The sequence below is a fragment of the Leptonotus elevatus genome, chromosome 4 (genome assembly GCF_054856555.1).
Source record: "Leptonotus elevatus isolate MCC_2025b chromosome 4, RoL_Lele_1.0, whole genome shotgun sequence".
Classification (NCBI taxonomy): domain Eukaryota; kingdom Metazoa; phylum Chordata; class Actinopteri; order Syngnathiformes; family Syngnathidae; genus Leptonotus; species Leptonotus elevatus.
The window spans coordinates 4654994-4681091 of NC_141242.1; the positions used below are offsets into that span (position 1 = coordinate 4654994).

At 36.7% G+C, this 26098-nt stretch overlaps 2 protein-coding genes across 9 annotated transcripts in view; both read left to right on the forward strand.

The window, feature by feature from the left end:
- LOC147175071 (uncharacterized) overlaps positions 1-3157 on the forward strand; it is a 48807-nt gene extending 45650 nt beyond the window's left edge. For all 3 annotated transcript variants that reach the window (XR_015094712.1, XR_015094713.1, XM_086074854.1), the window contains one exon: positions 1421-3157. Coding sequence is in view for 1 of the 3 variants with exons in the window: in XM_086074854.1 (XP_085930980.1) it covers positions 1421-1489 (69 nt within the window). In the remaining 2 variants the exon portion in view is untranslated. The remainder of the gene's footprint in view (positions 1-1420) is intronic.
- A 4276-nt stretch (positions 3158-7433) lies between these two features.
- Positions 7434-26098, forward strand: part of pparab (peroxisome proliferator-activated receptor alpha b) — a 40040-nt gene continuing 21375 nt past the window's right edge. Inside the window, exons 1-2 of one of the 6 annotated variants that reach the window (XM_086072637.1) lie at positions 7434-7657; positions 21030-21221. In XM_086072637.1, coding sequence (XP_085928763.1) covers positions 21049-21221 — 173 coding nt within the window. In that variant the 5' untranslated portion in view covers positions 7434-7657; positions 21030-21048. Of the gene's footprint in view, positions 7658-19072; positions 19534-21029; positions 21222-21293; positions 21462-26098 lie in introns of those variants that run through there. The other 5 variants (XM_086072635.1, XM_086072636.1, XM_086072638.1 and 2 more) reach the window with 5 other exon arrangements.

The following is a 26098-nucleotide window of genomic DNA, read 5'->3' on the forward strand; positions in this document are numbered from 1 at the left end:
TTAATTCTCTTATTTCCGATGAGGATTTTTTTTTCTTTTTAATTGGAGCAACTTGAAAGTCAATCAGCACCACAGAACCAAACGTGGCGCCAATTTTCCGACTCCCGTCGCCAGCCCAACTCCATCGGCTTCCATTTTGCTCCCGCGTTGACAACATGTTACTTGTCACGTCAGCATGAGAAGATCCAGATAATGTCTGGTGGGATACATTGTGGTCATCCACATTCATACATTTCTGGATCTGCTTTGTGTCAACTCTATCACCCTGCCAAAGAACAGTATGAAATTTCACGTTAATAGCGTCTTCATTGCTGCTCCAATTGTTAGCACTTTCCAAAAGAAAAAGGACATTTAGCAGCTTTTTTTAATAGCATGCTAGATGTTAGCATGCAAGCTGCTCAATTTCAATTTTTTGGGAAAGTGTCACTTTCCCCCCCAAAAAAATAACATGAGAGTTTTTAGCTTGCTAGATGCTAAGTTTCAATTTTTTGGAAAGTAGTAACAGTTGGATTGGGTGGAATTTGCCCTAAGAACAAATTGAAATTTCGAGTTAATAGCATCTTCATTGCTGCTCCCATTGTTAGCACCCCCCCCCCCCCTCCCAAAAAATGTTGCAATTTTTTTTTCAATAGCATGCAAGCTGATATATATTTCCTTTTTTTTTTTAAGTGTCACTTTTCCCAAAAAATAACACTGGAGTTTTTTAGCTTGCTAGATGTTAGCATGCAACTGCTAAATTTACTTTTTTTAAATGTGGTTCCATTTTTGTTTGTTTTTTGGGGCGGGGGGGGGGGGGTGCTAACAATTGGAGCAACAATGAAGACACTATTAACTAGAAATTTCATACTGTTCTTTGGGTGATTTTTTTTGTAATCTTTCACCCAAAGAACGATATGAAGTTTCTAGTTAATAGCATTTTCATTGCTGCTCCGATTCTCCCCCCCCCCCCCTCCAAAAAAAGGAAATTTAGCAGCTCACATGCTAACATGCTAACATTTGGCATGCTAAAAAATAATTTAAAAAAGCTGAAAACTTAAATGTTAATTTTGGGAAATGGTGATTAGAACAGGAGAAAATGATTGCGGTGATAGCTAATCCAATTCCTAATATGCTAAAACAGTTGGTATGCTAACATATCAAGACAGAAACATGAGTAAAGAAAGGTCTATGTCCTAATAGAATATATTAAATGTTTTTAAAAATGCTAACCATTGGTGGTATGCTAACATTATAGCAAAAAGCAGAGAACACTAAGACAGATTGACAAGGATCTAAATGTGAGACACAGGTGGACATTTTATGACTTTTTGGGTGTTTGTTTGTCGAGGTCCTCGATTATCATTTAACAATTCAAATGGTTACCTAAGACTTGAAAACGTTATTTGAAGTAAACGATGATTTCCCTCTGTGCTTCTTTTAGATGGAGCCGCCGCTGCGCTGCGCCGACGTTGCGCCATGTTGCACCTTCTTCGTGGTGCAGAGGAGGTGAGAAACACATTGTGAAGCTTACCGAGCAAGAAGTCACAGGACTGTCATGGCAAATACAGGCTCGTTGAAAAAATGTGACAGTTGGGACATGCTTTCGAGCTATTGGCTCACAATGGTATGTTACATTTTTGTATTTTTAATAATAATAATAATAATAATTTAATATTTATTTATGATCTGTTAGTACAGTAGAATTACTGAAATGGTATAGAAACATAAAATGCAGAATTTCTGAAAATATTATAAGAATAAGCTTGTGTCACTCCAGTGGTCACATTAACTCATTCACTGCCGTTGACGGCTATAGACGTCAAAAATTCATTTGAACTATTTCTGTCAGTTTAACATTTTTTTCCCACTTTTGTTAACAAGAGTATGAAAACCTAGAATTGGTTTTTATTGTAGTAGAACAGATATAAAATATGTGATTAATCGTGAGTTAACTAGAGAAGTCATGCGACACCCCTAATTTTTAATAATCTTTTCTAAAAAAAAAAAAAAACAGATTATTAAAATATTGATATATATACATATTTATTTATGTTTAATTTTTTTTAAAGATTATTAAAAAAATTAGGGGCATCAGGCGATTACAATTTGTAATCGTAATTAACCGCATGACTTCCCCCAGTTAATCACAAATTTTATATCTGTTCTAAATGTACCACAAAAGAAATTGTGCTAGGTTTTCATACTCTTGTTAAAAAGTTAAACTAATAGAAATAGTTCCAATACATTTTTGACGCCTATAGCTGTCAATGGCAGTGAATGTGTTAGCGAAAGAAATGGTGGTAAAATGGCCATCATGTCGTTTGAATGCATGTGTCGAGTAACATGTTTTTGTTTGTCAAAGCGGGTGCGTATCGTGAATCGGCGGATGCAGCGAATATTGCCAGACTGTCCTTTGGGGTGAGGTAGTAGGTTGTATAGTTTTAGGGTCACGCCCTTCCTGACAGATAACTATACAACTTACTGTCTTTCCTGAAGTGACTGTAATGTCGTCTGATGATTGGACGGACATCTCACAGGACCACCGACGACGTTCTCTAAACTGCGGCTCCTCCTGATGGCGGATCATGGCAACTGCACTTTTAGCTTCATTGCACTCAGTGAACCTTGTATGTTGCCGCGTTTGTTTCCTCAGCCCAGGATGTTTTGATTGTCGTCAGGGTTGTTTGAAGTTTGCATGCACTTTGTGTGCGGCGCTCGCGTGGAGTTCCGCCGTGTTCCTGATGTTCGTACGGGGTGAGGTAGTAGGTTGTGTGGTTTCAGGGTAGTGATGTTGCCCAATCAGGAGATAACTATACAACCTACTGCCTTCCCTGAAGGGCAGCAATACGTCGCCGGGACGACTTGACACTGACGCCCACTGGAGGCCGCAACTTTCCACGACGACCAGCAGGTAAAGGCTTTTATATATATATATATTTTTTTTTTTTTTTTTTTTTTTTTTTTGCTTAAAATTTTAATAAAAGGTATGAAAATAAAGTTGTGTGTGTTGCTCATTTATTTATTCTTTGTATGTGATGATAACAAAAAGTGCTCTAAAATGTATGTAATAATTAGTAATATGAAAATGTAAGATTCAAACCCAAGGACCTTGACTGTGAAGCAAATATTGTAACCACTAGGCTATGGTGTGGCATAGTCGAGCATTAGTCCTTATCGCCCCCAAACGGCATTTTATTTGCTGTACAACAAAAAGCCGAACAATGATGATAATTAAAGCACTGGAGAAGGTCATTTTGTTGTCATGAAATAAATTAATTGCAGCTGTATTGTTGTTCAAGAAATTAATTAACTCATTCACTGCCATTGATGGCGATAGACGTCAAAAAATGTTTTGAACTTTTTCTATTTGTTTTTTTTTTTTTTTACTTTTGCTAACAAGAGTATGAAAACCTAGTGAAGTCATGTGATTAATTAAGATTACTAATTTTAATTGCCTGACTCCCCTAATTTTTTCTTTTTCTTTTTTTTAGACAAGATGTCAGGTGATTAATTTTTTTTATTGTAATTAATCAGATGACTTCACTAGTTAACTCACGATTAATCACAAATTTTATATCTGTTCTAAATGTACAATAAAAAAAAAGGTTATAGGTTTTCTTTTGTTAACAAAAGTAGAAAAAAAAACGTTAAACTTATGGAAAATAGTTCAAATTAATATATGCCAATGAATTAATTTATTTGGGATATCAAAAAAGCTTTGGATAATCCATTACGTGCATCTGCTGCATCACAGTCGAAATATTTTTTTTTTTTTCAAAATGTGTTTGGCCTTAAAGGCCAGTTTTGATGTGATAATTATAACTTGATTGTAACTGGGGCTGCATTGCGTCACCCTGATTGATCTGTTTCTAATATTTTGACCCCCCGATCCAGCTAAATACATGACCAGAAGAAATCCGCATTCAATTTTCTCCATCCAAGCTGTCACATAATAAGTGTCAAGGTGAGCCTAAGGTGTCACAACATCACAGTGCAGTAGCCATACACATTCATGCATGTACAGCATACGAATATAAAAAGTCTACACACCCCTAATCAAAACAAACTTTTTGTATTATAAATCAATCGTACCAAGATGAATTTCCAAACCTGTGTGACCTGTATTGCGTAACTCATTTGGAAAACAAAATATTTTCGAGGCGAAGCCAATGTTGCGCAAGTGTGCACACCCTCAGAACCTGCAATGTGACTGCGTTCAAAATGAACCAATCACAGCCAAACGCGTTAAGAAGTGTGAGGGCACACTTAACTGCCACTCTTAATAAACCACAAATAAAGTTCAGCGAACAGGAACACACACGTGAAGCGATTAAAGTCTGCAAAAAAAGAGTTGAATGCTTAAATTTGAGTGACGAGAATGGCACCAATGTGCCTCATCTGTGCCGGAAAGCCTGTGAAACGTTCGGCATCCGCTGGTGGATGTCATTAGCTCAATATGCAATACGGACTGATGAAGAGAAAAGCCATCATTTCGTCAAGCTTCTCAAGTCGTTGGGCCATCAATGAGAGTTATTGATCGTACAGTGAGCGGATTTGATTGAAACCACTCACATGATAAGCTAAATTCATGACACGCTCGTAGAAAATATATTGCTAAATAAATGCTAGGAAAATTGTATGTCTGGAGTACTGAACATTACATGCATATTAATGAACGTTCACTGGGCAGAGGTATTTTGTATGGCATACACAGTATTCTACAGCGCCATCTAGTGTTTATTATATTAGCTACTGTATACTACTTTTTAAAAAAAAAATTTTTTTTGCATTTTATATTCCTCCGAATCATAATAAGAGTACATGTATTACAAGTTTCAGCCTACTAAAATGGAGGTGGTCAATTTTTATTAAGCCTCAATTTTTTTCCAAAAATATACCATCATCCAAAATATATATTATTATCAAATAGACGCTTCATGAGTTGAAACAGATTTATTTTTAAACAGAAAAATAATGTCACATTAGTTTGCCATTTTCATCAACTGCTAATATTACTAGTGATTATAATTAACAATCATCCTGATATGATTATTAATAATAATAAATACCTATACCTATGGAGGCGTTTTTGAGTGTGTGTGTTTTGACAAAAGAAATATACTATAATCCAAAATTAGCTTGTTTTGAGTATTCTGTTCAAAAAATCTCATTTGCATCAAATTTGCAATGACCATCTTTTAATCAGTAGGTGGCAGCAGAGATTTATTTATGCTCCACGCCTAACTATGACCCACCTCTGTGAACTTCAAGTGGGTCATCCAGTATGCTTTATGTGTACCAATGACAATCGTAACGAGAATATGAGAAATATTATGATACACGCTTGGAAAATTTCTATTGTTGATTTGCAAATTAGTTCATCTTTCTTCAAGCCTTTTATGGTCATTCTTACACATATTGACCCAGTTTTAAAGATGTAAACCATTAGTCACATTGCTACATAAGAGTTGGGACGCTAACAAATTTATCACAATATAGAAAAGCACTAAGGAAGGAGATATGTTGAGAAATAATCAAAATGGCGTATGCTAAAAAAAATTATACTAAAGTGCCTTAAGTGTGTTTTGTACTTAGTTTTAGTTTTAGTTTTAGGTATCTTGCTATATGTTAGCATACCAACTGTTAGCATTCTACCTATCTTAAGAGGCTCAACAGGTTCCCAAACTCACAAAACAGTCCATTCAGGTTGTTAGCATGGACAATATAAGCATGCTAGCTGTTAGCATTATTGGAATTTTTATGTTGTAGGGCCAAAGTTTAAAATAGTTCCCACAACGGCCAACAAATACTCGTCTCACAGATTAGCAGCCCTGTTTAAAATTTCAGATCATGCATTCTAATTTAATCCACTTTTTGCCTCGATTTTTCTTTTCCATCGAGCACACGCGCTGAGATGCCTCGACCGGCTGATGTTGAGCAAAGCGGTTGCATAATCTGCACTTGTCAGGTGGGGGTCACAGTGGTCCCATGGCCCACACTGAGGGGGAGTCGAGAGGGGGTCTTCAGCCAGGAGCTGCCACCAGGAGGCAAGCCAGACGCTTTTGAGGAGCCAAAGATGTGTCCAGAATGTGATGAAGGGCTGAAATGAGGAACGGGATGGGGAAACGGGCGCAGAGGGATGCTAGCGGGGTTGTGCAAAGACAACACCCCCCCCCCCCCCCCCCACACACACACACACACACACACTCTCTCAAACTGTTAACATGTTAGGAAAATGTGACCTCTTTTTCAACTCATCTGTGGTTTTCTATTTTTCTTGTGGTGTCATTGATTAAATATAATACATATGTGTAAAATGTCTAGAAATGCTCAATTTTGGAGATAATAATTTTAAAGTCCCCTGTGAAGTTAATATACAAATTGAGATTTGTTTCTAACTCGATTAAACATGTATGAGAGACTGAGAACTACTCAGTTCAGTACTCAGTTGTTGTGGATACATGTACTGTATTGCTAATACGAGTCCCCCCCCCCCCTCCCACTAATATAAGAACTTGAATGCCTTCATTAGCAACTTTGCATCAAGCACAATTGCGACATGCAGTTAGCTCGCTAGCTAGCTATGCCTACACTAAAAATGCAGCACCTTGTAGTCCTTTGACTTGGACACTTCATAGTGCCTTGTTGTATTTCATTTTTAAAAATACATTTCCCAATGTCTAAAAGGTACAGTATTTAACAATGAGGTAAATCATAAAATACACATACTTGATCTTTTTTCCCCCCAGTGCGAAGGCATAAAAAATAGCATTCAAGGACGGCGCGAAACTGCTCAACAGCAAACCATCGTTAAGTGCAAGAACTCATTTTGTGCATTTTTTTCCTCACGAAAGTACATGTTTGTTATGCATGTCAGTCCAAAGCCGCAAAAAAAAAGAAATATTCAAGACCATTTGCAAGCGCAACTCAGCCATGTCTGCCATCTAGAGGTAGATGGTGATATTACAACTTACAACTATACTGTGAAGGATAAAGACCGGGCTGGCTTGTGAATAATGTAAATTTGTATCTAATTGAGGGCTATTAAAATTCATTGGATCGTTTTTTTCCCCCATTTTGTTTATTGGTTGTCAGAAACAATGGCATGGACATTTTTTTTCTTATGTTTATTCTTTGCCAAGAATCATTTTTTATTTTATGTTTTTCCACCCTCTTGGCTGTATATCATGGATCGATTTGTAATCTATTTTATTTCCTGCATTGTATTCCTTCTTTACGGATGAACGTAAGGTTATGCGAGGACAGCCTTACTTTTGGTATTTGAGTGGGCGTCTCAGCCCCCTCCCGCCTCCTACATTTAATTTTTTTTAAAGGGGCCGCACCTTGGTAAATGTAAACTTCCCATTGGCTAAAAGTGTAGGTGTGTCTCTCCCAGATGCGGAAATAGGGCGGGCTTTCACCGAGCGCTTTTTGCAGTCGTCACTTCCGGCGGGCGTGAGCCTCAGCGTACGTCCCCTGCTTTTGTACGGACGTGCTGGTTCCCTTTTTTTTGACAGCAGGCGGGCGGGCAGGCAGGCAGCGCGGCAGGGGGAAACAAAACAAGGACGTGGCCAGGCTCTGCTGCTCTCTCCCTCGCCCTGCGTCTCCTTTATTGACCCGCTCCTCGTCCACACACCCGGGCGACATGCTGGTTCCGGTTCGAGCGTCCTCTAAAAAGGTAAGACGTCTGCTTTGCGGCTCTTTTTGAACGTGAGCTGTGCACACCGACGCACACTGTTGTTGATGTTGTTTTTGTCATGCACGTGATTATTTAAAGGCGATGTTTGTGCATGCGCTTATGTGGCGCTTTTGACAGTTTTGTCACCTGCACGCACACTTAATCTGATTTCAGTTTGATTATTATTGTTGTTGCACGCCTGCGCAGAACGAGTTCAGGCTGCTCAGTGATGTCAGCCAGCCAATGAATCAACACAATGTCTGCTTGTGCAAAGCCATTGTTACAGGAGAAGTAACCGTGCACAGCAATAGATTGTTTGGAAAATTAACTACCTTAATGCATATGCACGAACTAAGCAGGTAACTACTACTGCACACTGATTGTTTACAAAAGTATCAACAGAGGTACCAAATTCCTCAAAACAGCCAAACCACATGACAATAACATCAAAATGAGACAGATCGTAAAAAAATCTTAGCTCTCCACCATCACGGCCAATATTAAATTGCAATAACACAGAAGGCCTTGGAGAGATATTTGATTCCAAATATGATAATGTTGTAAGCCACTGTAACGCTTAGAATGTTAATAAAATAGAAAAAATAACACTCATGGTTCTTTTAAATCTCATTGCACACACTTGTAAACCATTATAAAATATTAAATGCAAAGTTAAACACTGCAACAATATGCGCAGTTTGAAAATTAAAATCAGCGATTCTTTGACATACCACTAAAGAGAGTTCACTTTGAGAATCAATGAGCTAATTGAAAAAAATAAAAAGAAACAAGAATCTCATGAGCTTATTTCAAAACATGGGGAACAATACCACCAAGATTGATTTATGGAATTATATTGAAATAATATTTCTGAGTTAATATTATGACTTGTCGCTAATCTCTGTAGTATGAATTTGACCTTAAAAAAAAAAAGACAGAAAAATTGATATGTGTGTAAGTATAGGATATGTTCAATATCGAATGTTTCTCTAATTGCTTTTAAAAGAATAATTTTGGGTTGAAGCTTTTTTTCTTCTTCTCCAGAGCTCACCAAGTAGCCACCACCTTTCCTCGAGTCATCATGAGGAATTTTGTGACAAACTTTTAAGAACCTGCATGCAAAATGTTCAGTTTCTCCTCGTTAATCAGATTTGTATCTCGCTAATTGATTGCGTCTTTGATTGATTGTACGAGGCAGCGGCCACCAAGCCCAAATAAGGTCAAGCTCTCCGCTTCCTTCCTCGGTGAGCCTGAAAGTAAGAGTGCAAGTGATGAGCTGACTTATGCTCGTTCCAGTCCACTTTCTAAATATATGATTACCCCTCTGTGCAATGTGTCCTTGTAGTCACGTCACCTCCTCAGTGATGTGGCATTTACTTTTTGGAACATGAATTCATAAAAAAATAAAAATAAAAAAAATTAGGGGCGATTACATTTTCATAATTAATCGCATGACTTCACTAGTTAACTCACGATTAATCACAAATTTTATATGTTGAATAGAAATAGTTCAAATGAATTTTTGACGTTTATAGCCGCCAATGGCAGTGAATGAATAAAATAAAAAAAGTAAAGAAAAGATTATTAAAAATTAGGGGGGACAGGTGATTAAAATTGTAATCGTAATTAATTGCATGACTTCACTAGTTAACTCACGATTAATCACAAATTTTATATCTGGCTAAATGTACAGCAAAAAAAATTCTAGGTTTTCATAGTCGTGTTAACAAAAGTGGGGGGGGAAATGTTAAACTAATAGAAATAGTTCAAATTAATTTTTAACGTTTATAGCCGTCAATGGCAGTGAATGAGTTAAGAATCTTTTTTTTTTTCTTATAAAGGTTTCCAAGATACAAAATGTAGTGAAATGTTACTTAGTTTACATTAGCCGTAAGTTATTGAAGATATGTACTCATATAAAAGCCAAAAGGAAAATAACTTTGTGGGCTGCTATACAATTTGTCACAAGTTGGAACCCGAGCTGCATAATTGGCGGCTGCCCCCCCCCCCCTTCCTCCCCCAAAGAGAGCATTTACATAGTTGAACGTAAAAAAAAAAAGTAGAGCAAAATGAAAGGCGGGATTTTCTCCTCTTATGTGGCAAAACTGGACATTCAGGTTCTCGCTCCCCGACGGAAAAGTTTCAGATGTTTAGGTTGAGTTGTCTGAAGAGGCCTATTGTCAGCCCACTCAGCAACAACCGTATAGTTCCACATGCCTGCAGTAGCACTACCAGTGGTGAAAGATGTTCGCATCGGGACCGGGCGTTCTATTTTGCAGGGCCAGCTTTGTTTTTATTAACACGTCGTTGTAGGTGTGTTTGTTATATCTTCAGATCGGAATGTGGCGCTTTCTAAAATATGCATACGTTATTTGCAACGTAAGCGTGCAGATCCGCGGATATACCCTATTAATAATGCAAGCTTCACGTCATCGAAATTACAATGATAGTGACGTATCTGTAAAGGTCTAAGTATGCTCTGTTAGACATGTGGCCATCATTAACTCATTTACTGCCATAAATTCATTTAAAAAAAAGAAAAGAAAAGATGATTAAAAATTAAAAGCAAGAGGCGATCATTTTTTTCATTGTAATTAATCGCATGACTTCACTCGTTAACTCACGATTAATCACAAATTTTACATCTGTTCTAAATGTACAACCAAAGTTTTTTTTCTAGGTTTTCATAGTCTTGTTAACAAAAGTGGGAAAAAATGTTAAACTAATAGAAATAGTTCAAATGAATTTTTTTGACGCTTAAGGCAGTGAATGAATAAAAAATAAAAAATAAAGTAAAGAAAAGATTATTAATAAGTTTTTAATCGTAATTAATCGCATGACTTCACTAGTTAACGCCCGATTAATCACAAATTTCATATCTGTTCTAAATGTACAATAAAAAAATGTTAAACGAATAGAAATAGTTCAAATGAATTTTGGACGTTTATAGCCGTCATTGGCAGTGAATGAGTTAAATATGTGAAATAATCAATGACGATGTCCAGAAATGTTTAATATTTCTATTATTGATTTTCTGCTGTGACGGTTGTGAAAGTTATTTACGTACAATTTGGACATCTGAGCATTCAGTTTGCTTCATGTGTGGTGTCAAATGTAAACACAATCATATCGGATTTGTGTCACTTGAAATGTTCATGGGGGGGTTTGATAGCCTATAGGCATTAAATTGAAATTTGACACTCAAACCTGCCATGTAAATCCAGGCTTCGAGTCGAAATCCTATGACTTGTATCATTGGGTTCGAGCGGAAAATAAAAAATTGGAGAAAAAGTTATTCAGCGTTTGTATAGCCCAAAAGTTGAAGTGTGTTATTTACCGCTGTTACCAGTTTTACTCTTATTTTGGAATGTTTGTACTTTCTTTTTTGTCTAGTCTACTTACCAAGCTAACGCTATTGTTTAATCTTTCTGCGCTAGCTGCTACCTGGCTAGCAGATGCTTGTTACTTATGAACAAAAGGTGGATTTTGTTTTGTTTTGTTACGCTTGTCGTATTATCCTGCTTATCGATTTGTCAAGTAATGTTGAAAAATGTGAATTCATATGACTGTGCACACTGAGTAGATGATGTAGCCTATCATGTTAAACTTCCTGCGCTAGTTGCTAGCTAGCTAGCTTACGTTCATTTTTTGGATTATTTCATCTTTGAATCAAATGTGTATGTTTATGGTATGCAAAATGAGGCATGAGTGGTAGTGGGATTTTCCATAGCTAACAACTGTCCGCCATTTTGTAACTGGCTATTCTTTGTGTCCACTAAGAGCCTCTTAAGCCCACCCTGGCACGTTTCACCTTTTGAGCATTGTCTATACAACATGTTATGCCCCCTTACGCGCGCGTCTGTTCTTTGTTGTGCAACTTGTGACCCCTATCAACAAGCGTTTGACCTTCATGCTGCCCCCCTTCTCAGCCTTCCATACGCTAAATTCCTTGTGGGACGGGGAATAGGATTGAGACCCTGCAGCCAGACTTACTGTAAGCAGCTCTGGAGGAGATTTGTCTGTGCTAATGAACGCCCAAGGGTCACTGGATGCTCAACGTGAATTAGCTCCTGTTTGAAGGAAAATCTCTCCGAACGTTTTGAACTCTCTTTTCCGACGGCTGTGCACTGTTTTATATTGCTAGAAAATCCTTATTAGCCACTTTTACAAGGTGGTGTCAATAACACGGCCGCGGGCCAGAACCGGACCGTCAGGCGGTCCAATCTAGCCCGTGAGGACAAAACACAAACTGCAGTTTTTCACTCAAATTAGCTGTTGTTGGTAATTTTACGACCGCTTATGAAATTCGGCTCTTACTCTTTTCACATTATGTTGCAATTAGATGGTAATTATTCGCACAAAAAACAGGAACTATTTTGAGTTGACCTGTTGTTATTTGTACATTATTAGACCACAGACATATTGGTCCGGCCCACTTTAGATCAAATTCGGGTTTAAGCGACCCCTGTCTTAAAATGATTTTGACACCTATGCTTTTAAAACCTGTAGGTTTGTGTTACTGTGGTATGAGCGACAGCTAAATGTAACTTCCAATTACACTCATTAGAGAAAAAAATTGCAATATCGGGCTACTGGGTGCAATTTCAGGATGAACCTAAAATGCTCTATTGCTCTATAACCTCAACGTCTCTAAATGTTTGCACATGTCCAACAGTTTTGCTTTATTTGCCAGCCCAAAACAGTTTTTTTTGACCGCAGTGCCTCAAAGAAAAAAAAACAACCCTAGAGCAATCAAACTTGGTCACCAAATCAAAAGCGGAGGGCTATGGCCCAAAAATTGATACCACAGTCCAAATTGAATCCCTTCCCTAATGAAATGTATCATGATTGAAAGATATGTGTAAAAGTTAGGATGGAATGGATTATATAGTCTGTCAGCTGAGTGTAATTGAGAAACTAAAAGTTAAAACAAAACAAACAACTCAATTCATTTCCGGTTTTGGGATATGGGCGCTTGTTGTGTAGCGTACTGTACCACCTAAGCACTTAGTCTGGTGGTTCGCTTTTCTACAATATCACTTTAGCTTAGTCGTTAGCGTCATAGCCTTCTCCTGTTCTCTGCTCTTATTCTGCGTGTCGCATGACCGTAGCAATGATTCTTGTCGGAATTGGGACTTATTCATCGCCTTAGAGGCGAGGAAAATTGACTTAGAGGAACGGCTTCACATGCTGGAAAGACAAACGGCTTAGCCACGCAAGCTAGCTAGACGCAGCTTGTAGCTAGAATGGAGGAAGTTAGCTTAGCGCTTAGCGTTCCCCCCAGCAGCCGTGAAATCAGACAGGATATAATTTAATGTATTGTCTGCTTGTTTTTATCATTTTCCGTATGTGTATGATTGTCATTTGCACACGGTCCTTAACAAATGAGCTAAATAAACTAAACAATAAACATAATCAGGCTATTGAACGGTAGAAGTTGGATATGGATTTCTTCCGTATCCATAAAATGTGAGCTGTGCTTGCTTTGTTCCCATAGCCTCCGATGCACTTTATATAAACAGCGCATTGGCTGGTCTCATTAGCATGAATGAGCGTGCAAAGAAAGGTTAAAGCGGGTCAAATTGCTGGTGGATGAGAGTTGCTATTTGGGCCTGTTTACACAACATAAGACAAAGCCAGATATCAGAGGGTACAGCTTCTTTGTGGTTTGGTTTATGATGTGATCATGTGTCTCATAAACTCATCAAAGCATAGCACAATGGAAGACGCGCTGCTTTGACTGCTTTCTGGACAATATTTCAAGAGAACATTTGGTTTCCAAGTACTAATGACAAATTGGTGTCGCCAGCATCAGACCAGCAGCTAAATCCCGCTTATTTATTTATTTTTAGGTCCATAAGAGTGTGAAATGTTTTATTTTGAAAATCAAATGCCTGTAGGGATCCCATTAACTCATTCACTGCCATTGACGGCTATAGACGTCAAAAACTCATTTTAACTCATTCACTGCCATAATTCATAAAAAAAAAAAAGATGATTAAAAATTAGGGGCAAGAGGCGATTACATTTTTTTAATTGTGATTAATCACATGACTTCACTAGTTAACTCACGGTTAATCACAAATTCTATATGTTGTAAATGTACAATAAAAAAATTCTAGGTTTTCATACTCTTGTTAACAAAAGTGGAAAAAAATGTTAAACTAATAAAAATTGTTCAAATTAATTTTGGACGTTTATAGCCGTCAACGGCAGTGAATAAATCAATTTAAAAAAGAAAGAAAATATTACAAATTTGGGGCGTCAGGCGATTAAAGTTTTTAATTGTAATTAACTCATTTACTGCTAGGCCAGCTAAAATCGATTTTTGACGTCTATAGCCGTCAATGGCAGTAAATGAAATTTAAAAACAATTTATTAAAAATTAGGGGCGTCGGGCGATTACATTTTTTTAAATTGTAATTAATCGCATGAATTCACTAGTTGACTCGCGATTAATCACAAATTTTATGTACAATAAAAAAATCTAGATTTTTAACAAAAGTGGAAAAAAATGTTAAACTAATAGAAATAGTTAAAATTTATTTTTGACTTTTTTAGCCGTCAATGGCAGTTAATGAGTTAACTATTTATATTACGAAAACCTAGATTTTTTTTTATTGTACATTTAGAACAGATATAAAATTTCGGATTAATTGTGAGTTAACTATTGAAGTCTAGCGATTCATTACAATTAAAAAAAATTAATTTTAATAAATTATTTTAAAATTTCATTCACTGCCATTGACGGCTATAGAGGTCAAAAATCTATTTTAGCTGGCCTAGCAGTAAATGAGTTAATTACAACAACATTCCTCACAATTATGAGTCGTATTTTAATCATTTGTTTATGCTGTTCTGCCAAAATATTGTTTTATGGTAAACTGATCTGCGGCACAAAAATGTTTGTCAAAGCCAAAAAACCTCCACGTCTCACCGTGAGCACGCGGCAAAACGGGGCGACTCGGCACTCGGGTGTCATGCCTTTAAATGTAATCAGAGATTCATGCAGCTGTCATAGCAAATAGAAAGTGCGCGTCTTGTTGGATGGTCTGGCTGGGATTGTGATGTCTTTTTTTTTTTTGTGAGCGATTGCGCCACTGCTGTCTGCTGTCCTCTGCTGCCACAGCATGGAGGCCGTCGAACCTTGGCGCACAACAGCTGGTGCGAACGTTACAAAGCCCCACTGCAAATTCTCTCCCCTTTGGCACCGCAGCCTTGATGTGTTCATTGTGGTGGTCACGTTGACACTATTTTTGAATGTGGGGGAGAAGGTAAAGGTGCATTGAGTTTAGACAGGAGTGTGCTTCATCACGTCCATGCATTCTAAATCTATTTGATCCTTCTATTATTTACTATAGCTATTCTGGATTTTTTTTTTCAGGGATACCTTTCTTCCAAGAATCCAACCATTTCACCTTTTTGTAGGGATGTTTGATCGCATTTTTTTCTTCAGACCAGTACCAGCAGGAGTACTCAACTCTTGAGTAGTCACCGATAACTATACCACTAGTACTTTTGATACATAAAATTTCCCTTGAAAAAACAAAACAATGGCAGATAATTTTCTATAACCCAATAGTGCATATATCCTTAGAATTTCATGATATTAACAGCAATTACATTCTTCTAATTTCTAGTTCCTGATGGTAAAATGGCCTATCTTTTTGTTTTTAGTTTGAACATTGGTCAACAAAACTTTACTTTTTTTAAATTAATTTTTTTATTTTATATTAATAATTTTAGTATTATTTTTAAAGCAGAGATGCCAGTACAACTTTCTAGGTAATTTTCTGTTGTGCTGATTCTGAATCTGTCCTCTTTTCTCTCTCTCTCATGCACATCATGTTTTCATAATAATAATAATAATAAAAATTATAATTTTATATATGTTATTTATAAATAAATACTAACAACACGTAATATAATAATCACATTAAGTAATATTTATGAATGAAAGGTTATGTTCAGTAACAGATAAATGTATTTATTATTTATTATTTATTATTTATTATTTATTATTTATTATTTATTATTTATTATTGATTATTGATTATTGATTATTTATTATTTATTATTTATTATTTATTATTTATTATTTATTATTTATTATTTATTATTTATTATTTATTATTTATTATTTATTTTTGAAACATGGCAGCTAAAAATTACAACGCATTGTCAAATCCATATTGCGCAAGGTTTTATAGGTCAAAAACCTGTTAACCTAAAAAAAAAAGTCAAGACATTTTAAAAAATCAAACACATACAGTAAACAAGCCATCTGTGTTTCAAATTTGCTGTTGACCAATTTGTTTACATTGACTAATTATCAACATCAGTGGAGAAAAATGTCTCAGAATTTGGTCATTCCAAAGGTGATATTTTAGTGGATAATTTTGGACAATAGTTTTCATTGTAAGGTGATGTTTAGTTTAGACATACCGTAAGTAGTTAGTTGAACAGAGCTTTTCAGAGAGTAATAGCTGTCCGCCGATCTTGCGGAAAAATTTTACACACTCGGCTCTTGATTGCGTAGTGAGAGCAGCAAGCAATGTCAAGTTGTGCGCTAGTTTTGTATGATTTACAGTCTGGATGACGTGCAGAGATGTTTCAAAACAAGCGCGGGGCTCTGGAAACCAAGTGGCCCGGCGCGGAGTGGACGTGTTGCTCAAGGTCAGTGTCACAAGCGACTGCCCGTTTGAACAGCCGGCAACGACGAGGGCAAAATTATTACAACGGCGATTGCATAACGCGCGGCACAAGCCCAAGTCTGGACTTTGGCTGAATCTTCCCGAGAGAGCGTGTCATCTCTATTTGGCTAACGCATCAGCTTCTATTTAAAGCGTGACCAATCTGTGGCTTAAATAGAGTATTCAAAACTATTTTTACCGTCTTATCTTCTCCACTGTTTAACTCATTCACTGCCATTGACGGCTATAGACGTCAAAAATTCATTTGAACTATTTCTACTAGTTTAACATTTTTTTCCCACTTTTGTTAACAAGAGTGTGAAAACCTAGATTTTTTTTATTGTACATTTAGAACAGATATACAATTTGTGAATAATCGTGAGTTAACTAGTGAATTAATGCAATTAATAACAATAAAAAAATGTAATCGCCTGGCACCCCTAATTTTTAATAATCTTTTCTTTCTTTTTTTTAATCGCGTCAGGTGATTAATTGTTTTTATTGTAATTAATCACATGACTTCAATAATTAACTCACAATTAATCACAACTTTTATATCTGTTCTAAATGTTCAATATATATACATTTTTTATTAGGTTTTCATACTCTTATTAACAAAAGTGGAAAACTAATAGAAATAGTTCAAATGAAATTTTGACGTCTATAGCCGTCAATGGCAGTGAATGAGTTCACTTGTCTTCAAAAAGTATGGACTTTCAGGCACACGTCTTTTTCTTTTTTTTTAACCACAAAGCGTGCTATATCAGCAGCAGGTCATCGTAGACGTTTCAAGGTAACGCGATACCCTGACACGCTGCAACCTCGTTCGCGTGGTTTGCACGGTCCACTCGGGCTCCGGTCTTTTCACACGTGCTTGTTTCTTATTCCGACAGCGAGCACGCTGTCAATACAGAGGTCAGAGTCCGCCAGGCCTTTCGTAACGTAACTTGGAAGTGTAAAGACGCAACGCAAGACTTCATCTTGAGTAACAGTCAATACTCATTAAAAGCCGGTCCTGCCTCGTTGGCAATGGAGTCCATTGATTTGCAGCTGTTTGGGGAAACAAAGCAGTTAAGGTGCTTTGTTATTGTGTGTGATTGAATGCCGAGTCAGGCATTCGCAATCATTGTTTGTACTGAAAAGCAGCGTTATTGATAAAACATTTCAACTCCATCGAAAACCAGAATGTGGATATTTCCTGCAAACCTAATGCTTTTATTGACAGGAAAATTCCCCTATCGACTGTTTTTGTGCCCAGATCAAAGCTGTATCTCATATAAGAATAGCTCACCGGTGATTGGACAATGTGATTTCCTAGGAAGGTTGTAGATGTGAATCATGTGATCATTTGTAAGTACTTGGAGACAGTTATAGACGGTAAATAAGTCTCATATTATTACAAAACATTAGTTTTGGAGTCACTATAACACAATTCAGCAATAATAAATGTGATAAAAAAAAAAAAAGTATTTATGGGGACTAGTTGTCATTTGAAAAGAAAAATGTACTGTTCCTGTTAACAATGTCCAACATAAAACACCAATGCCACCTAGTGGCAGAAAATGACCTCAACACAAATCTATGACTCAGTATTTCATACTCATTTTAACCGTAACTAGTAAATGCAAATTCATTATTTACTCAAAAATTACTGTATCAATAAAAATTAAATACAATACAGATTTGTATTCAGTAGCCATATTTGTCGACTTTTATGTTAATTAACAAGAGTATGAAAAATGTGAAAAAAAATTATTTAATTTTGCCTTTGCAACAAGTATAATGTCCGATTAATTTGCGATTAACTAATTTGCGCCCCAAAACAATTTATTTTATTTTATGTTTTTGTTATGCTAGAGCATACAGAAGACTTTGATGCAGCCTCAGAACTGAAGAGAATGCTTGAAGCAATGATAGTTATTACAAAAACGGCCAGCAGGTGGCATCAGAGTATAAGAGATCAACCAGGGCCATGTTGCAAAAAAAGCTCTTTATTCCAATGTTTTGTGAATAATGATGAACCTTAGCTATATTCTAATGCTAATTGCTGCAAAACGGAAACAGATACAAATATACTTTTTTTCTGATGAAAGAAGAGACACTTTAATCTTTCTTTTGGTAGGTTCCATGTTTTTATAGCAATAGAACCCAATATTCTGTGGGCCTTGGAAAATCAGTCAAAATCCAATAAAACAGTGAGCGAAGGGGGTTGCTTCAGTGAAAATGGCTGGGAGTGAATGAGTCGCGGGTTGGCATCCATGCGATTCATTACAATTAAAAATTGCACTCAACTGACAGCCAAGCATTTATGTCGAACCGAGTAGAGGAGCTTGATTTTGTCGCATAAAATCGCCATCTTTTGCCAATAACAAACCTTTTTTTGTGTGTGTGCATCAATTACTGGCAGATTTTTGGTCTGCGCGGCATGGCCCGGCCCCGATCACCTGAAGACCCTTCCAAATAACTTTCGGACTAATTATGTAACATTCGCTAACTTCCCATGGCAGACACTGATGAATGGATGGCTTGTCGGATTCAGACTGTCTGATCTAAAAATAGCATTCCCACTTGTCTTGGTGTTCTGCCGCTCCAATGATAAAACAATGATTCAACAATTTGCTATCACGCCTCCCATCTGTCACAAACCGACTATAAAGTCCAATGTCAATCACTCCCCGACGCCTTGCACTTTGCACCGTCGCCATGACGACAAGGAGCCGACTCGGCGTATCGGCTCCGCCTGATAAAGAAAACGCTTCGGTGTTTACACTGCGAGCGCGATGGTCCGAGATGAGTGAGGCGAGACCCTCAAACAAATCATCAGGCGGCGCGTGCGGTCACAGCCCACATCGGCCCACCGTCACTCTGCGAGACCACCGCCGTGACCCCTGTGCTCCTCGCAGGCCTGTCAGGACTCACTCCACAGGAACTGAGGATTAAATATTAACCGGCGAATGCGGAGTAATCATCATACGAGCTCTTGGGAAAGGAAGCGAGGGATGTCATATTTTGCCAGGGGCTCGAGGGACCGTTTTCGGTAGTTCAAGGTAGGAGGATTGTGTTTTGATTTCCTTTGTCTGTCATTTTTGGGGACTTTGTGGTTTTATTCTTATGATGCTCACTTTGTTCAAGGGCCGAGGGCCACATTTGTCGCTGTGGTTTCCATCAGAGGGCCACCATTAGGTATGGGAATGTATCATGTTAATCGCACCGTATATCGATGTAGAATTTGCAATTTTATAACAGATTTTAGTAAGAAATAAACAACTTGATGTGTTTTAGCAACATTTTGGGCCCCTGGTTGAGTATGTTAGATGTTGCTTTGTGCGAGCCATTGTTTTCAAAGCGGGGGGCTTTTATTGACTCGTATTAATTTCGTCAATGAAAACTAAACCAAAATACTTTCTTCAACACCACAATTTTTCACCGGACTAAAACTAGACTAAACTAAAACCCTCAATAATAAACAAAAACTGGGACTAAATCAGTACGCGTTTTTGTCGACTAATGAAGACGAGACAAAAATGTACTTCACTTAATAAAAAATGGACTAAAATCTATGGACATTTTAGTTCATGAACAAAAACGAGACCAAAATAATTTTGTAAAGTCTTGACACTGTGAAAACACGAAATTCTGATTAACTAATTTAATGCCATTGACAGCTATAGACGTCAAAAATTAATTTGAACTATTTATATTAGTTTTCCATTTTTTGTCCATTTTTTACATTTTAACAAGAGTATGAAAACCTAGAATTTTTTTGTTGTACATTTAGAACATATATAAAATTTGTGATTAATTGTGAGTTAATCGCATGACTTCAATAGTTAACTCACGATTAATCATACATTTTATAACTGTTCTAAATGTACAATAAAACATTTTTTGTAGGTTTTCATACTCTTGTTTACAAAAGTAGGAAAAAATGTTAAACTAATAGAAATAGCTCAAATAGTTAAACTAATAGAAATGGTTAGAGAGAAATGTTAACTACAACTTAACTGCCCTAAACAAATGTACTGTTTTTAACTCATTCACTGCCATTGACGGCTATAGACGTCAACAATTCCTTTGAACTATTTCTATTAGTTTAACATTTTGTCCACTTTTGTTAACAAGAGTATGAAAACCTACAAAAAATTTGTTATTGTACATTTAGAACAGATATAAAATTTATGATTAATCGTGAGTTAACTATTGAAGTCATGCGATTAATTATAATTAAAAATTATAACAACTTCACAAGTTAATTAATCACAAATTTTATATCTGTTCTAAATGTACAATAAAAAAATTCTAGGTTTTCGTACTCTTGTTAACAAAAGTGGACAAAATGTTAAACTAATAGAAATAATTCAAATGAATATTTGACGTCTATAACCGTCAATGGCAGTGAATGAGTTAAGGTTGTGGGGGGGGTGCAAGGATTTTTTTTTTAAAGATTTTATTAATTTTTTGGTTTCGGAATATTACAAAAAAATGTGTTGGTGTTTTTGGGGGACCTGGAATGGATGAATGACTTTTTCAAAAGGGTAAGATGCCTTGAGATATGATTGGTTTGAGTTATGAGCATGGCCACAGAGGGAATTAAACTCATACGTCAAGGCACCCATGTAGGGGAAGATAAAAAAAAATTATGTAGATTTTTTTTCTCTCTCCATGTTTCTGAAATACAGTATTTGCTGTACAGGATGTATGGCTAAAAGACAACAGGTGATTTGTGAATCGTTTATTCCCCGCGCCGGCTGTGAAAACGTTGTTCCACTTCCAACCCTGGAGGGGGCGAAGAATCAAAGGACGTCGACAAACCGGGCTCGTCTTCTCAGCGGGTTTATCCGCCTCAGCCGGAGCTCGCGCCGCTGCGACCAGTGAGTTTTCTCTTTTTTTTTGTCGTCGATTGTGTGCTTTGTTGCGGTCAACTATGTCAATATGAGAGTGCACTACTTGACACCAACCAGCAGAGGGCACTTTTGATCGAGCTCATCAAGTTGGCTAGCTAAAGAAGAAGTGGAGATTACAACAAAGCCAGTTAGCTATAAGTCGATGCGACATTAGCGTCAAAAGGAGAAGTTGGGAACTTTCTGAAGCGAGAGCAAAAACACAAAGAGGTTTGCTTGAGAACTTCCAAGTGCTTGTGGTCAAAATGTTGCGACATGCTCAAATGAAATGGTCTGAGACCGTGTTCATTTATGGTAGTGCTTAAAAAGTATTATTTATGTATTCATGATCAAGTTACATTTTGGATACTTGGTCAGTTTGTCAACCTTTGCTTTGAAGTGACTAAATTCCACTTTACATATTGATGGCATCAGGCAGAAACCTCCAAAACAATCACTTTTCAGAAGACCCCCCCAAAACGGCATGTTTGTTCAACCATTGACATCATGAAGCCATTTTCAACATTTTTGATTGGTCAATAATTTGTAAAAAAATAAATAAATAACATCCACACAATTGGACTGACCAATAATATATCGATTTTTGAAAAATATGAAACTTACCAACCAAATTGTGACTTAAGAGGTTTGGGCCCGACGCCAGCCATGTGGTTCGCACCTCTCCGGGTACTTTCCCTCATATTTCAAAATCGCGCATGATACGTTCATTGAAGACATGAAATTGCCCATCGGGGTGAAGGTGAGTGTGCGTCATTGATTTATCTACGCTTCCTGCAATTGTCTGGCTACTAGTCCATCTCAAGTCAGATGGTATAGAATCCAACTCCCCTGTGACTCGGAAGTGGTTCAGAAAATCGATGGATGAATCAATGAATATGTGAGGAAGCGGAAAGAAACTCGCTTTGTCCAGTTACGCACAAATGTCCATTTTGTTGTCAGCGTGTCCATTCGGCACCTGTAGCGCAAAGGCTTTCTGTTGCCATAGCAATAAGTTGTCTTTGAAGGTTTTTGCCTAAGATTTTCTTTAATGTTCTATGTAATCCTTTCCACTCTTATTCTCCTTTCATAATTAGTTTACCCTTTATTTATTCAGTTTTTTTTAAATAAAAAATCAAAATTTTTTGATTAACTCATTTACTGCCAATGACGGCTATTAACGTCAAAAATTACTTTCAACTAATTCTATTAGTTAAAAAAAAATCCACTTAAAAAAAAATCCACTTTTGTTAACAAGAATAGGAAAACCTAGAATTTTTTTTGTGTTCATTTATAACAGATATGAAATGTGTGATTAATCGCGAGTTAACTAGTGAAGTCATGAGATTAATTACGATTAAAAACTTTAATCGCCTGACGCCCCAAATTTTTTATAATATTTTCTTTCCTTCAAAAAAAATAAAAATAATTAATTCACTGCCGTTGACGGCTATGAATGTCAAAAATGTATTTTAACTATTTCTATTAGTTTAACTTTTTTTTCTACTTTTGTTAACAAGACCTAAAATAAATAAAAACCTAAAACATTTTTATTGTACATTTAGAACAGATTTTTAGAACAAAATTTGTGATTAATCGTGAGTTAACTAGTGAAGTCATGCGATTAATTAAAAAAATTTTTTTTTAAATAACCGCCTCGTGCCCCTAATTTTTAACAATCTTTTTAAAAAATGAATTTATGGCTGTGAATGAGTTAATAAAACTGCTAAAATGGAGAGTGAGGGTGGTGGTATGCGTGGTGAGCAAAGAGCGATGATAAGATGGTCAATTATGTGCACTACTCACAAAAAGTTCATGGGACTTTTGTGTAAAATTTCAGGATGAAACTAAAATCACAGATTAGCGTGCATTACAGATTCCTGAAATTTCACCCAAATGTCAAATCTATGAGTGGTGTATGTATGAATTAACAATATATCGCACCTTGAAGACATGAAGACAAACGTGATCCGCCGTTTTCACATTGTGAATGCCGGTGACACAGAAGGTCATGTCGGTTCATTGCTGCGAGGTCATAAGCTGAGAAAAGGATGTATGTTATTTAAATAGAAGGTGATGTTTGCACTGGGTGTCTGTTGACATAACACCTCGCAGTCCATATTATGACGAGCCGCGTCACAGTCTACAACTCTGAAAGCGTGCTTCGTTCTTGTGCGCGTCGCTTGCACACTTGTTTCTTGTCACCAGAAGGAAATCGGTTCATTCATGTGTGCCAGAGTTAGGTATTGATTAAACTGGAAGGATTTTTTTAGCAAAGAAACATACGACATACATTGTAGTGGGTTAGAAGTGTTAAACGTAGTTATATTTGCCAAAATGTTTGCGAACCAAAGCAATGCTTCCCATTGAAATGAATGGAAACAGTTTTGATTTGTTCCAGTTCCAGAACAAAGTAAGGTTTACCCCTGTATTTATTGGTGTTTAGTTGAAAATAAATAGTACAAATTAGAAATAAGTAAAAGGCACACATTATTATGAAGAAATAACATGGCATATACGCGAAACAAAGGAGCCTTCTGCGTCAATGCCAAGACTGTTCATGAATTGAAGTTTAGCGCATGAACTTTTTTTTGGAATTTTGTAGCAATTACACTGTATTAAAGATAAGTCAACCTTAAACATTTTTGACAATAATATGTTACATGTGACCTCACTAGTCTAAACATGACATTCTGATTAATATTATATTTGTGGAATATGAGTTATGAAGAAAAATCCAGCCATTTTTATCCATCTCACGGGGCGGCCATTTTGTTACTTGCAGTCGACTGAAGATGACATCACAATTGCTCAGTGCTCAGGCAACAACCAATCACAGCTCACCTGTTTTCTGAAGCTGAGCTGTGATTGGTTATTACTTGAGACCTGAGCAACATTGATGTCATCTTCAGTCGACAGCAAGTGGCAAAATGGCCGCCCCCTGAGATGGATAAAAAACAGCTGTATTTTGCTGCTTAACTCATATTCCACTAACGCAACATTAACCAGAATACCACATTTAGACTAGTGGGGCTGCATAGAACATATTGTCACCCCAAAAAATCTGGAGGGGAGGGCTGACTTAATTTTACTTTATACTTTATGTCCTTTAACTCATTCACTGCCATTGGCGGCTATTAACGTAAAAAATTCATTTTAACTATTTTTATTAGTTTAAATTTTTTTCCACTTTTGTTGACAAGAGTATGAAAACCTAGAATTTTTTTATTATACATTTATAACAGATATGAAATTTGTGATTAATCGCGAGTTAACTAGTGAAGTCATGCAATTAATTACGATTAAAAACTTTAATCGCCTGATGCCCCAAATTTTTTACTTTTTTTTTTTTTATTCATTCACTGCCATTGACGTCAACAATTTATTTTAACTATTATTACTACCACTTTTGTTAACAAGAATTTTTTTTATTGTACATTTAGAACCGATATAAATTTGTGATTTAATCGTTGAGTTAACTACTGAAGTCATGCGATTAATTACAATTTAAAAAAATTAATCGCCTCTAAAAAATGAATTCATGGCAGTAAATGACTTTTAAACATGGTAATTCTAGTATCGGTGTATATTCCTCCACCGTAGAGTTCGAATGTCACACGACAGATCTGTTACTCTACTTTTCACTGAAGGTCGTATAACTGGCTGCGTCAATGGAATACCACTCATTCTTTTCAAAAGCGAGGCAAGGGAGTCTTGAGAGTGCAAGCGTGCACGTCCTGTCCTCCAAAGACAAGTTGAGGTCATACTCGAGGCGAGCGGTGTGCAAAAGCGCCGAGAACATGCGGCAGCTGCCGCCGGACCGCTTCGCAACCACCCTCGCACCCCCTCCCCCTTATTCTAGCACCTCCTCCCTGTCTTTGATGGACTTAACGAGGCCCGATGAAAGGGGCTTACTGAAGATTGACCTAGTTAACATGCGGAGGTCTCAAGTTTTGTAATACCAGGTGGAAGGCACGCGTCACAAAAGTGCCTTTTGGACCGGACCCTCCTGGTGTCCAAGCCTGTAGACCCGGTTCCCTTTCTCCCAGCCAGCCCAGTGACCTACATTCTTCATGCTGCATGTCTCTTTTAACGCTTTAGCTTCCTTTCTACTCTCTTGTGTCAGCATAATCTCAGTTTTCCAAGGCTGGCTATATGACATCGTCGATTCCTTGCTCGCTTAATGACAGGTTTACCGTGACGTCACACATACTTCATTTTCATAGTCATAGAGTATTTGAAGTGTCGAGTCAAAAAGTCGCTGTTACGTGAGAGAAAATGCTTTGAAGGAAAAACGAAATGTTAAAAAAATTGTTCTTAAATCCCTTTTCTTGCCCAAACGTCGACATATCACTGATTGTTAGTTGTCTGAAAAACTGAAAAACCTGCTATTGCTATTATTAAAAGTAGGGCTGGGTTTAAAAAGCTGAATAATCGATATTGAATCGATTGAACTTTTCAAGCCCGATATCGATTCATAAAACCATGAATCGATTATTTTATATTATATATTATATAGAATATAATATTATATAATAATAACAATATATTATTTTAACTCTTTCCCCATAAATTTAGAAAATAGAATTTTAAAGGCTAATTGTTTTTGTGTCTTATTGCTTTATTGTAAATGACTGTTTGCATGAATTTAAAAGTATTTTCTTATATTTATGAAAGACATTACACTTCAAGGCAATTCAGAATCTTTTCAATTCATATTTACAATTATTGAATTAGATTATGAAAATATGTTCATTTCCTTGCTGATGTCAATGTTTGTGGTAACACTTTTTTATTATAACACGTGTTACTTTCATTATAAATTAACTAAATCATTTGACCAGTTTCTGCCTCCGCAAAAGTTTCTTTGG